The sequence below is a fragment of the Rutidosis leptorrhynchoides genome, chromosome 10 (assembly GCF_046630445.1).
Source record: "Rutidosis leptorrhynchoides isolate AG116_Rl617_1_P2 chromosome 10, CSIRO_AGI_Rlap_v1, whole genome shotgun sequence".
Taxonomy (NCBI): Eukaryota; Viridiplantae; Streptophyta; class Magnoliopsida; order Asterales; family Asteraceae; genus Rutidosis; species Rutidosis leptorrhynchoides.
In genome coordinates, this window is record NC_092342.1 from 22,579,076 (window position 1) to 22,591,957 (window position 12,882).

Consider the following 12,882-nt stretch of genomic DNA (forward strand, 5'->3'; position numbering starts at 1 on the left):
CCGATTTCGCCACTTTGATGCACATCCGAAGTACCGACATTTCGAGAGTTCAAATCCAAACCACCTGTTCCAACTGCTTCCGAACACGCAGGTCCAATATCATCCTTGATGGGCCATTAAACCCAAAGTGACATCCAAACCATAGAGGCCCAACAACCGAATGCCCCACCTAGGGATCATTTTGGGCTAAATATATCAATTGGGCCGGATTTCAAACCCCAATCGAAAAAAAAAAAAAACTATTTTGTATTTTAACATCTGAATTAATCAGGTACCGCTAGTTCGATTACCGTAGCCTGTTTACCGAATTGATCAGGTTCTTTTTCGTTTCTGCTTCTCATTGTGCGTGTTTGATTTGTCTAGTTATAATGATTTCTCATAAACATGATTCTCTCCAATCAATCCAATTTTTGACCAGGAAAATCAATTTGGGGCTGGGCTATATTTTAGGTGTCAATAAGTATCTGATCAAGCTGATTATGCCCTGCTACTCAATCTATTGGAGTTTAATTAACAAAATATGACACTGCTACATTTGGGTGAGTTGTTCTTCTTTAGCATTTTAATTATTTTTCTGCCTTATATTTTATTTTATTTATTTATTTAAATAATAAACCTCTTATTATTAAAGTTCCTTACATCCTTATCATCACTCACTAAACAAACAACACTTACAACATCTCTCATTATTCCAAATCCTAATTACTCTTCTACACCAAGTTAGCTCAAACACCATGACGCCCCCTGGACGACCTCGAACTCGGGCTAAACATAACCGTCTCCTGTCGGTTAAACTTCAAACTCCGTGCCTGTTCAGGCGACATCTGATAAGCGTTCGCGATCACATCAACCGGCATTGCCCTTAAAACCGAAGTATGACCAGCTAGAGTGTTGATCATGGCATTATCATTAGTCCTGAAAGATATCCATTGGCAACCTTGTTGTCCGGCTTGTTTCACAACCGCAAAGTTTTGTGGGATCACGACAAGCTGCCCTTCTTGGATTTGGTCGTCGAACACGGTTTGTCCCTCGTCGTTCACTATCTGCATCCTCATGTTTCCGTTTGTAACATAGAGGATACTGTGTGCATTCATTATCCAGTATGGTGACACTATTGCATTCTGCACACCACAACAAACAATATCAGATGAAACCGTTGGACGTTACTATTGAATTTGGGTTACTTAGACTTGAACTATTTCGGGTTAATGCGACTTGGGCGTGATGAAAAGGTAATTTTATTTTAACCCAAATGATTTTTTTAGCTCTTGAAAAAGACGCGAGATGGAGATGAGTCGGTTCGGACCTTGAAAGGTCGAGTCGGTCAAAACGGGTCAAGAGGGACGTTAACTATTAAATAAAGTATAAGTTTATTATAATGTTTTGTATAATTATAGTGTACTTATTAATTTATCTTTAAGAGATGCGGAGTACATGTAAGTCAGTGTGTTTCCCGGCTAATTTTTAAATGGACTTGAGATTTTCATTTACACTATAATAAGGAAAGAAAAAAAGTTTACCAACGTTGACTGACTTTTCCTGACTTTTAGTGTTGACCGACTAACAAGACGGTTTTAGGCCAAATGGGACGGGCTAGTCACTGACCGCCGCAACGGCCGCCTCAAACCGTCCTTAACTTTCTACCGACTTTTCCGGACTTTCAGCGTTGACAGACTAATGAGATGGTTTTAAGCAAAATGGTGGCTAATTTTTAAATGGACTTTGAAATTTTCGTTTACACTATAACAAGGAAAGAAAAAAAGTCAAACTTTTTACGGACTTTTCCTGACTTTTAGTGTTGACCGACTAATAAGACGGTTTTAGGCGAAATGGGACGGGCTAGTCACTAAACCGCCTCAATAGCCGCCTCAAACCGTCCTTAACTTTTTGCCGACATTGACCAACGTTGACCGACTTTTCATGACTTTCAGCGTTGACCGACTAATAAGACGGTTTTAGGCGAAATAGGATGGGCTAGTCACTAAACCGCCTCAACGGCCGCCTCAAACCGTCCTTTGCAACCATGTACACAACCCAGTTAACCGACATTTCTCAAATGCAACTAATTAAAATGTTAAGGTTTCCTGATCAGATTGCTGGGGAATGATTATCGGGAAATGAGGATATTTTATACGAACTACGCAACTGAATTTCCCGTAATCATTTTTGTCACTTTAAAATATGCTGCTGCTAGAAAATGTTATTACTAATAATAATAACAACTACTAACCCTGTTAAGAACTCCTCTCTCAGCACTGAGTTGCAGCATTTGAAGAATGGGAAGTTTAAAGCTATTAAGATGAGCAGACCATCCAGCTTGTGGGTTAAAGAAATCAGCCCGAGCCACATCGTTAATATTCGATGAAATCTTCCCGGTACAAACATTTTCTTCAAAACCATTTCGTCCACCTTCTTGTTGTTGTTGTGGGATTTGAATTGGTGGTCTAACAACTTGAAGACCTCTTTCTACCATTACAATGTGACCTCTTGTATCATCTGGACTTTGAAGCCTCTCAGCTGTTTCTTGATCAACATTGAATGCCTCAGCAAGAATTTCAAGATCGAACCCTCGGAAGATGTTGCCGGAACCTTCTTCGGGTGACTGTCCTTTAATCTGACCCCTGCCCCATTGTCGTCCTTGACGTTGCATGCTACTTTGTTGTCGATCGCTTTCGTGTGGGTTTCCAGCAAGGAAGAATCTCTGCATTCATGCATCAATGGTTTTAGTTCGTGTCCGAAATCTTTTAAAATGGGTTGATAGGTAAAATAAGTAATATTAGAATATCAATTCAACAAGTAAATAGCCAAAAATTTTATTAGAATTGTAGTACATTCATACTAAAGTTACAACAACATAATGGCATGTTCACAAGGCAACATTAGCACCATATAAATAATTGAAAACATATGAATTTTCTTTTACGATGGTTAGGAGTTACTGACGGGATTCGAACGTGATGTCGGAACCCACCCATCCGATCATTTCCTAGAACGAACATTACAGTCCTACTACCCTACCTCAGGAGGAACCCCACCGCGAATCAATACTAGCATCGTGTGTGGTAAAACCCCTCGATTGAGGCTCGAACGCAAGATGTACGCAAAGGCAACATTAGCACCTTATAATTAATTGAAAACATATGGATTTTTTTTACGGTGGTTAGGACAGGGATCCGAACGCGATGTCGGAAACCACCCACTCGATCATTTTCTGGGACGAACATTACAGTCCAGGAGGAAACCGGAAATCCCACAGTGAATCGATACGAGCATCGCGTGGTAAATCCCCTCGGTTGAGGCTCGAACACAAGACATTCGCAACCCCTTCGAGACACCCATGAAATGGACAGCTAACCTCGAGAGAAATATTTCAGAGTGAAAATTCTAACTGTAGGATTAATGTGCAAGGTACAACATATAACTATATGGCCAACCTCATTTGAGCCTTCGGGGTCACACACATATACACCGAGACGTCAAATAAAATATATATATGATGTATATATATTACTCAAGTAACAAAATAGTAAATCGAAATTAATTCATTTACTATTCATGTGAATAGTAAATGAAATGAAATTAATTAATTTACTATTCACATGAAAGTGACATGATAGAAATTATTAATTATAAGTTTCATAAACTACCCCTGAAGTATTTGTAAAATACGACTTTTTAAAATATAGCATTGTATTTGAAAATGATCTTGATTTCTTTTGATTTACTTTATGCTACCAAACAAATGGGATATATTATATATTCATATATGTGTATCATATTACGAAGTAATTTTTGAATCATTCTAATGCTTTCGATGAACTAAAAGGAAAAACACATATTACATATTTTGGGTTCATAATATTAATCAAAGGTTGATTGATTATTACTTGGGTTTGGACTAGCATCCATTGACGTTGTTTGAAGTGTAGTGTGGACTATCCAAAGAGACGGTCATATTTTTGATCGTAGGTTTCTCTCCTTCAATCAGGTTCTTCAAGAAAGGTTTCTCTCCTTCAATCAGTTTCTTCAAGAAAGGTATATCGTTTACTCATCTTATGATTTATATTCTTGACAATTATTATGGTGTAACTGGATTTTTGGGATCGTTAATCATGTGCATGTTTCATTAAATAAGTGAAAATTTAATCTTGTTAAATTTTGTTCATAAAATAATAAAAGATTATTATTTTAACTATCCGCTGCGTTAATCTGTTTTGGTAAAAGTACACACGATTTTCCAACAGTGGTATCCGAGCCGCTTTTACACCATCTTAATTGTCGCGTGATTTTCTTTAAATTTAGCTTTGTGGTGAATTGGTAAAAGTCGAAACCTTTTTGGTTTTTAAAGTCAACGCGGTTGATTTAGACTTAACCTCATGACGCACAAATATGATTGAAAGAATATCACTATTTTAAATTGTAGATTTAATTGTTATGGCTTGAATATTTATTATAATTGTTGATTGTTATATTCCATGGTTATACACATGCATTGTAACCATGGACAAGCCATATATAGGTTTTAATAATGTAGTTATTAAAATTGTGATTGCATACATAGCCCGTAATACCCCGACCTATGTGATTGTTGTGATTGTTGATTACGGCAATATTATATCATGTTGATTATTTATTTTATTAGAAAGGCCATTTTGAAGCCAAAGTTGTATTGTATTTATTTTTCATTTTCATAGTATTGTATTTCAGTTTATATTAATTTGTAAAAGTACTAGTTTAGTTGTATTTTCAAATTTAAATAAATGTAACAAGATGAAAATTGAAGATAAAGATGCAACACGAAGTTTGACTTAGAAGATGGCGAACAGGTCAAGTTGACAACGATGGCGTTTGTCAAGTTTTCACTTGATTCTTGAATTAAGTGGGAGCTACGATATTACCCTTAGTTTGACCTCTTGATCCCATGTCGGCTCATGGGATTAAGCATAGGATTTTTTGGGCTAGGCTATGTGTGTGTGATGCATGGATGTGTTTTATTTTACGCATTTATATTTAATGGTTGATTATAATATATGCTAAATGTTTTTGATGAAAACATTAAATAAAACCGGTAACGAGTTTCAAATATTAAAATTGATGATTTTAAAAGGTTAAATTCTAACGAGTTTAAAGTTAAATAATTTTGTGACTCAAATTATATATATATGTTTTTTGATGAAAACATTAACTAAAACTCTAAACGAGTTTCAAAGATTAAAATTGATGATTTTAAAATAAGTTAAACTCTAACGAGTTTAATGATAAATGATTTTGAAAGTCAAATAAAATATATGGACGACATCTTTTAAAACTGTTTTAAAACGATACACGTTTGTGTATTTGTTATTTTTATATCCTATAAATTAAATAACAAATTAGATCACAAACATAATCGACATATACAATTGGTTAAAATATTTTTTTAACTAGTAGTGTAGCGAATCTTGTGTGCATGCATTATTCGTTGACACAAACTTTTTACAAAATACCCGTCAAATTTAAGTCATGCCATCCAATGAGCTTGCAAACGCTCCTCGTTATTTTTCTGATCTAGTGAGACTAGGCTGAATTATAGCCACGAGGTGGATTTTTCGATCTAGTGAGACTAGCGTGAATTTCCACTGTTTTCAAATTGGACGACTTAATCGTATTCACGGTGAGACCTGAGTTCGAGGCAAGGATGAGACAAACATGTTAGTAGATAATAGTGGTTTGTTGAACTACACATATCTCAAGGTCTCATAAAGATCTAAGAGTTGCACTTGTAATGCAATTGGTACCCGTTACCTACCAATAGACTCCATAACTGCTAGCTGATCAACAGATGTGGCTATGGAACCTCTATGTGGATCTTAGGCTTTCGTAAATTAATTGTTTTTTTTATAATATTATAAAAACTTGGGTAGTTAATTTATTAAAGCTCAATATCGAAAATACTAAATTGAATCTTATATCTATTGTAGATGTCAAATAATCAAGACGTAAACCAAAACACACTTCCTTCTTTGTTGGAGAAGGATAAACTCAATGTTCAAACTTTCTAGACTGACACTGCAACCTGAGAATTGTTCTCAAGCATACATGGAAGTTGAACAAAATTTAGAACCCTTATTCATACTTCCTGTTGTGGCAGTTGCTGCTGCTCAGCAAAATTTCTATCGGATGTTGTTCGATGATCAGGAAGAAATATGATTGAAGGGTGAAAAAGAATAAGCCGAATATTTTGTGGAAGGAAAATGACAAATCATTTGCTAGGAAAAATATTCCACCTTCCAAGAAGGAAAGCCCAACAAAAGACGCCGAATGTTTCCATTGTGGAAAGGTTGGCAATTGGAGAAGGAAGTTGTCCTATCTTCCAATCTGAGCTGAGAAAAGGCAACGCTGGTGAGACTAGCAAATCAGGTATATTCCATAAATAGTTATATACTTCTTCTAGTGATTCCTATATCTTTGTTAACTGGTTGTGGCCTTCACACCTGTAACAATATGAAGGGAATGAGAAGAAGTAATAGACTAAAGAAAGGCACACTGGATTTGCAAGTAGGCAAGGGGGATCAAGCTTTTGTTAAAGCTATTGGTACCTCTGAACTTACTTCTCTAAGTGGTCTTATTGTTTTGTTGGAACAATAGCATTATGCTCTCAATACTGCGAGCGACATAGTTTGAAAGATGCTAGTTTTGAACTTGCATTTACACACTTAGATATTTCAGTTTCTAAGGATAATATATTTATCTTAATACCTATCCACGTGATGGTATTTTTGAAATTGATATGCATAGTGTAATTTCAAATGAGAATTCTGTGTATACCTACATCGCCAAAGTCTTCAAGCAAGACTTGAATAAGACCTATCTATGACATTGTCATATGAGTCATATAAACAAACAATGCATTTCAAAACTCCAGTCTAATGGACTTTTGGAATCAATTGGCTCTGAGTCATTTGATGTATGCGAGTCATGTTTATGTGAAAAGATGACAAATGCTTCTTTCTCCGATTTAGGTAAAAGAGCTAAAGATCTTTTAGGACTAATACATACTGTTGTATGTAGCCCTTTAAGAACAATGTATAGATTTAGTTAATTTTACTTCATTACATTTACTGATGAGTATAGTAGCTATGATTATGTTCACTTGCTGAAACATAAACATACAACTATTTTACCATTCAAAAGTATTCCAAAATGAAGTAGATAATCAGCTTGGAAAGACCATTAAAGCACTTCGCTCCGATGGAGTAAGTGAGTTTATGAGTCAAGAGTTTTTGGACCACCTAAAGAATTGTGGGATTGTCTCATGGTTCACTCTACCTTACACACCACAACACGATGGTGTGTCTGAGTAAGAGGAATCAACTTTACTTGATATAGTTTGATTTATGATGAGTCTGATTTCTCTACTACCGTCTTTTAGGGATATGTATGAGAGTCTGCTGCAGGCATACTCAATGTGATTCCAACTATGAAGGTAGAAAAGACACCATATGAGTTATGGCATGGGAAGAATCCCAAGTTGTCTTATCTCAAATTCTGGGGTTGTGAAGCGTATGTGAAGCATGACACTTCAAACAAATTAGTACCCAGAACTATCCAATGTTACTTTGTACGATACATAAAGGAAACAACAGGTTACTACTTTTACTACCAAGCTGAAGACAACGTGTTTTCTGCTCGGTCTGCTGAATTCCTAGAAAGAGATCTTCTCTTACAAGAAGTCAGTGGGAGTAAAGTAGATCTTGAAGAAATTCAAGTACTTTAAAGTAACATACCTTCAATAAGCACTAGCAATCCACACGTTGAAACTGAGCACACTGTTGGTAAGCCAGAACGTGTTACACCTGCACTTTATAGATCTAGTAGAGCTCATCGGCTTATGAGGTTTAATTATCTGATTAATTCAGATAAACCTCAACTAAGGGATTATGATGAACCCTCTAGCTGTGTGAGGCCATATCAGATTCTGAATCTGAAAATGACTAGATTCTATGAATACAGATATGCAGTCCATGAAGGATAATCAAGTATGAGACTTGATTGATCTTCTACCCAATTGTAAGACAATGAGGTAAAAATGGGTCTTCAAAGGAAGACTGATATGGACGGTAATGTAAACACTTTTAAAGCTCTATTGGTGACAAAAGGTTACGATGAAAGTTTTTCACCAGTCGTAAGCCCTAAAACAATTAGGATACTTATTGCCATGGTTACTTTTCATGATAATAAAATATGGCTAATGGATGTCAAAACCGCTTTCCTAAATGGCGACCTAAGCGAGGACGTATATATGGTTCAGCCGGAAGGGTTTATGAATCCTAAGCATCCTAATAAAGTATGCAAGCTTCTAAAATCCATTTATGGATAAAAGCAAGCATCCAGGAGCTAGAATCTTAAGTTTAATGAGAAAATCAATTCTCAAAACCAAGATAAGCTCTGAGTTTACATTAGAGCTAGTAGGAGCAGAGTAGTCTTCTTGATCTTATATGTTGATGACATATTACTTATTAGAAATAACATTCCAACTTGCAAGATGTCAAGTCTTGGCTTGGAAAATGTATTTCCATAAAGGATCTTGATGAAGCTACTTATATTATTAGAATGAGGATCTATACAATAGATCCAATTGGCTTATTGGTTTGAATCAAAGTACATACATTATCTTGCAGAGATTTAGCATGCAAAACTCCAAGCATGGAGCTTTGCCAATGCAAAAGGGCATAACCTTGAGAAAGTCTCAAAAGTCCTATCACAGTAGATGAGATGAGACAAATGAAATGTATCACATATGCTTCGGCTATATGATCCATTATGTATGCCATGATATGTACTATACTCGATGTTTCGTTAGTTTTGAGTTTGACGAGTCATTGTCAACATAATCCGGGTGAAGTACATTGGATTGTTGTTAAGAATATTCTTTAGTATTTGCATAGTACTAATGATATGTTCTTGGTTTACGGTGGTTTGGAAAAAGAGTTAAGTATTAAGTTTTATACTTATTCTAGTTTCCAAACTGATCAAGATGATTCTCGATCCAGTCACGTTGTTTCTTTGTCATGATGGGCAAGACATTTGATTGGAAGAGCTCTAGGCAGAGCACTATTGAACAATCTACAACAAAAACAGAATACATTGTTGACTGAGAAGCTACTCAGAAAGCTGTCTGGGTAAGGAAGTTCGTTGTTATACTCAGAGTAGTACACAACATTTAATCTTCTATAATATGTACTGTGATAGTTCGAGTGTTAATATACTTTTGAAAGAATCACATGTATATAAAAGTATCCGGCACATTCTTCAAAAGTTTGACTACATTCATTAAGTCATTAAGAGGAATGATATTAGTATTCTTAAAGGTTCATACAAATGATAATGTGGCTGACCCGTTCACGAAGCCCATGATGCACAACAAGCATGATGATCATGCTAGTAATATTGGACTTCGTTATGCTGCTGATCTTTTTCATTTGTAATTTAATATTTGGATATTTTTGGAACATTAAGCAGTTTTATATTAATGAACTGACATACTTGATATGGTCGTTTTCATTTATATCACTGTGTTCTATATTAGCATGTTTAATCCATGAATAATTGTTGATTATTCAAAATCTCCATAATCGGTCATGTTATGGGAATAACATGAATTAAGATTAATGTGAAATTTTGGTTATATTCATTGATGATGAATAGTTAACTTGTTGAGACCAAAATTCATATGTATTCATTGATGATGAATATTGGAATGACCCAACCATGAGATGTCACTACATGGATCGTAGTCAGTAGTGAATCTTTTAGTGATTATGTCTTTGTGTCCTTAGACTTGAGATGCACGCCCGTCTTGATGAGTGTAGCATTGTATTTTGATATGGTTAAACGCTGTCCTGAATAAGGTTGTTATAAAGGCCATTATTGGGTATAATGTAAAGCTCGTGATAGACACGTGTATGCAATATAGGATTTGTTCCTCTAAAATGTTTGGAGTTAGATACTTTTTGAGCTCCTCGATGAATGAATAAGATATTTGTGTGGCCGCACCCAGATGTAATTAAGATGATACTTAATTAATTTGGTGATCTAATTCAGTTCTAAGATCGATAAATAAAATTGTTAAACAAATGAGAATGACCGATGATCCATATCTCAAGTTTAACTAAAGTATCTGAAACAAAAGGACGAATGACATTTAACACTTACCATAAACAGTTTCGAGAAACTATCCTCACGTGAATTTGGGGACAATGACGTGTTGCTAGACGCTTATCATTGTTTGTATAGTTACTTGGTGTTGTGCCATGCACAAGTGGGAGTCTGTAGGATTAATGTGCAAGGTACAACATATAACTATATGGCCAACCTCATTTGAGCCTTCGGGGTCACACACATATACACCGAGACGTCAAATAAAATATATATATGATGTATATATATTACTCAAGTAACAAAATAGTAAATCGAAATTAATTCATTTACTATTCATGTGAATAGTAAATGAAATGAAATTAATTAATTTACTATTCACATGAAAGTGACATGATAGAAATTATTAATTATAAGTTTCATAAACTACCCCTGAAGTATTTGTAAAATACGACTTTTTAAAATATAGCATTGTATTTGAAAATGATCTTGATTTCTTTTGATTTACTTTATGCTACCAAACAAATGGGATATATTATATATTCATATATGTGTATCATATTACGAAGTAATTTTTGAATCATTCTAATGCTTTCGATGAACTAAAAGGAAAAACACATATTACATATTTTGGGTTCATAATATTAATCAAAGGTTGATTGATTATTACTTGGGTTTGGACTAGCATCCATTGACGTTGTTTGAAGTGTAGTGTGGACTATCCAAAGAGACGGTCATATTTTTGATCGTAGGTTTCTCTCCTTCAATCAGGTTCTTCAAGAAAGGTTTCTCTCCTTCAATCAGTTTCTTCAAGAAAGGTATATCGTTTACTCATCTTATGATTTATATTCTTGACAATTATTATGGTGTAACTGGATTTTTGGGATCGTTAATCATGTGCATGTTTCATTAAATAAGTGAAAATTTAATCTTGTTAAATTTTGTTCATAAAATAATAAAAGATTATTATTTTAACTATCCGCTGCGTTAATCTGTTTTGGTAAAAGTACACACGATTTTCCAACACTAACATACTAAAAAGAATGCTTAGATTAATTAGAGCTTTAACGAATATTCATATTAAGTATATGTACTCGGTGGAATTGGTCAAGCTGGTTAGCTTGGCTGGTGGAGTCGAGTAAAACAACGGCAATGATCTCTTCTTGTCCGTCGTTGTACATCCAATGGGGTGCTCCGGTAGGGATGACCACCACGTCACCTTGCTGGAAATGGTAGATCTTTTGGTGCCGATCTTGGAATGATTCTTGCTGTTGTGAAGATTGGTATGTCTCCGGGCAACCAGGTAACATGATTCCCTGATATCCCCTTCCTGAAACAGAGATGCATGTAACAATTATCCAATGATGTCGCCGCAAGTTAACTTTTTTTTTTTTTTTTTTTTTTTTTTTTTTACGTCTTTTAATGATTTTATGATTTTATAGGTCTCAAATTCGTACGTTAGTCATCTCGTGAGTTCCTTCAAGAGGTCTTATATCTTGGAGTGACCAGAGAAAAAGGTTGAAAACAGGTATTATGAATACCCAGATTGACCGCGTACATCTCTATTAACAAAACCTTATCCATTTACCCGCTCAAATTCGTATGTATTTTCATATTTACCAAATCCGTCTAAAACCCCAAATGAAAGTGTAAAAGGACAAAATGTCCATGTATATACTAACTAAGATTATTTATACTCTCTATTATTTTACCTTTTTCTTAAAATACACAAGTATTTGTGTTAATCATAAAAAATACTCCAGTGATTAGGGTCTAGAGTTCCATCTATCACACATCAATTTTTGATTCATACACATAATTAAAGTTATTATAGTAAGTTTTGTGTGTATTGATTAAAAAATGGTGTGTGAATATCACCTCCCTTCCGTCTAGGGTGAATATTTAGTGGTGGCTAGTGAGGATTGAAAATAGCCAGAAGTAATCCTGCTCTGCTGCGTACATTAGAGTATGAGGTCGAATTACTCGTCCTCCCTAAACATATAATATCGTACAAACTTGAATGGATTTAATAGTATTTTAAAATACAGATGGCCTAAAAAGCAAAATAATATCTATAGTGACCTCTAATATATAATCCCTGTGATTAATTATTTAAAATTATTATATATAGTATAAAACTAAAGGATAGTATTTAAGTTATTTACCCTGAAGAATGTAGACCATGAGTGGGGTGTTTATGTAAGTAGGCAAAAGAAGTCCTTGTGGTTGGATATGATGTCGAATGACTTCAACACCAGCACATTGGAACTGTTGATCATTCGAATCGAAGAACACGGTGTAACCGGCTTCGGCTTCAACTCGTTCATTCGGTTCAAGTGCATTGATCCTTTGAATTTGGCATTGGTTTTGTTGTAGTTGTTGGAACGGTTGGAAAGCAATGCAACCATGAAAGAGCAAAAGGAAGCTTAATGCAAGAGAGAGGTAGTTAGCCATGGTGGTTATGTGGTGGATGATGGTGGTGGTGAAAATGGGAATTTATAGAGGTGAAAAATGGATGAGAAATTGACACATAAGAAGGTCGTGGTAGAAAATTTCAGCCAAGTTTCAACATGCATGAGTTGTATGTGCTCATTGATTTACACATACTAAGATTAATTTGATTTTGAAGAGGTGTTGTGTTTTGATGTACGTGTGTCTTTTATGTGTATGAGACATTTGTGTACGGTTTATAGTTTCTATTATCCAGAATATTATTGTTATTACAATACTTGTACAAAAAAACAT

The 12,882-nt window shown here is 34.9% G+C and overlaps 1 protein-coding gene across 1 annotated transcript; it reads right to left on the reverse strand.

The window, feature by feature from the left end:
• Positions 1-725: 725 nt before the first annotated feature.
• On the reverse strand, positions 726-12,591 carry LOC139870097 (11S globulin seed storage protein 1-like). The gene is made up of 4 exons (XM_071857949.1): positions 12,303-12,591; positions 11,232-11,467; positions 2,231-2,701; positions 726-1,121 (listed from the first exon to the last, which is right to left on the reverse strand). Exons 1-4 carry the CDS (start codon positions 12,589-12,591, stop codon positions 726-728), a joined length of 1,392 nt encoding a protein of 463 aa, XP_071714050.1.
• Between the last annotated feature and the right edge of the window lie 291 nt (positions 12,592-12,882).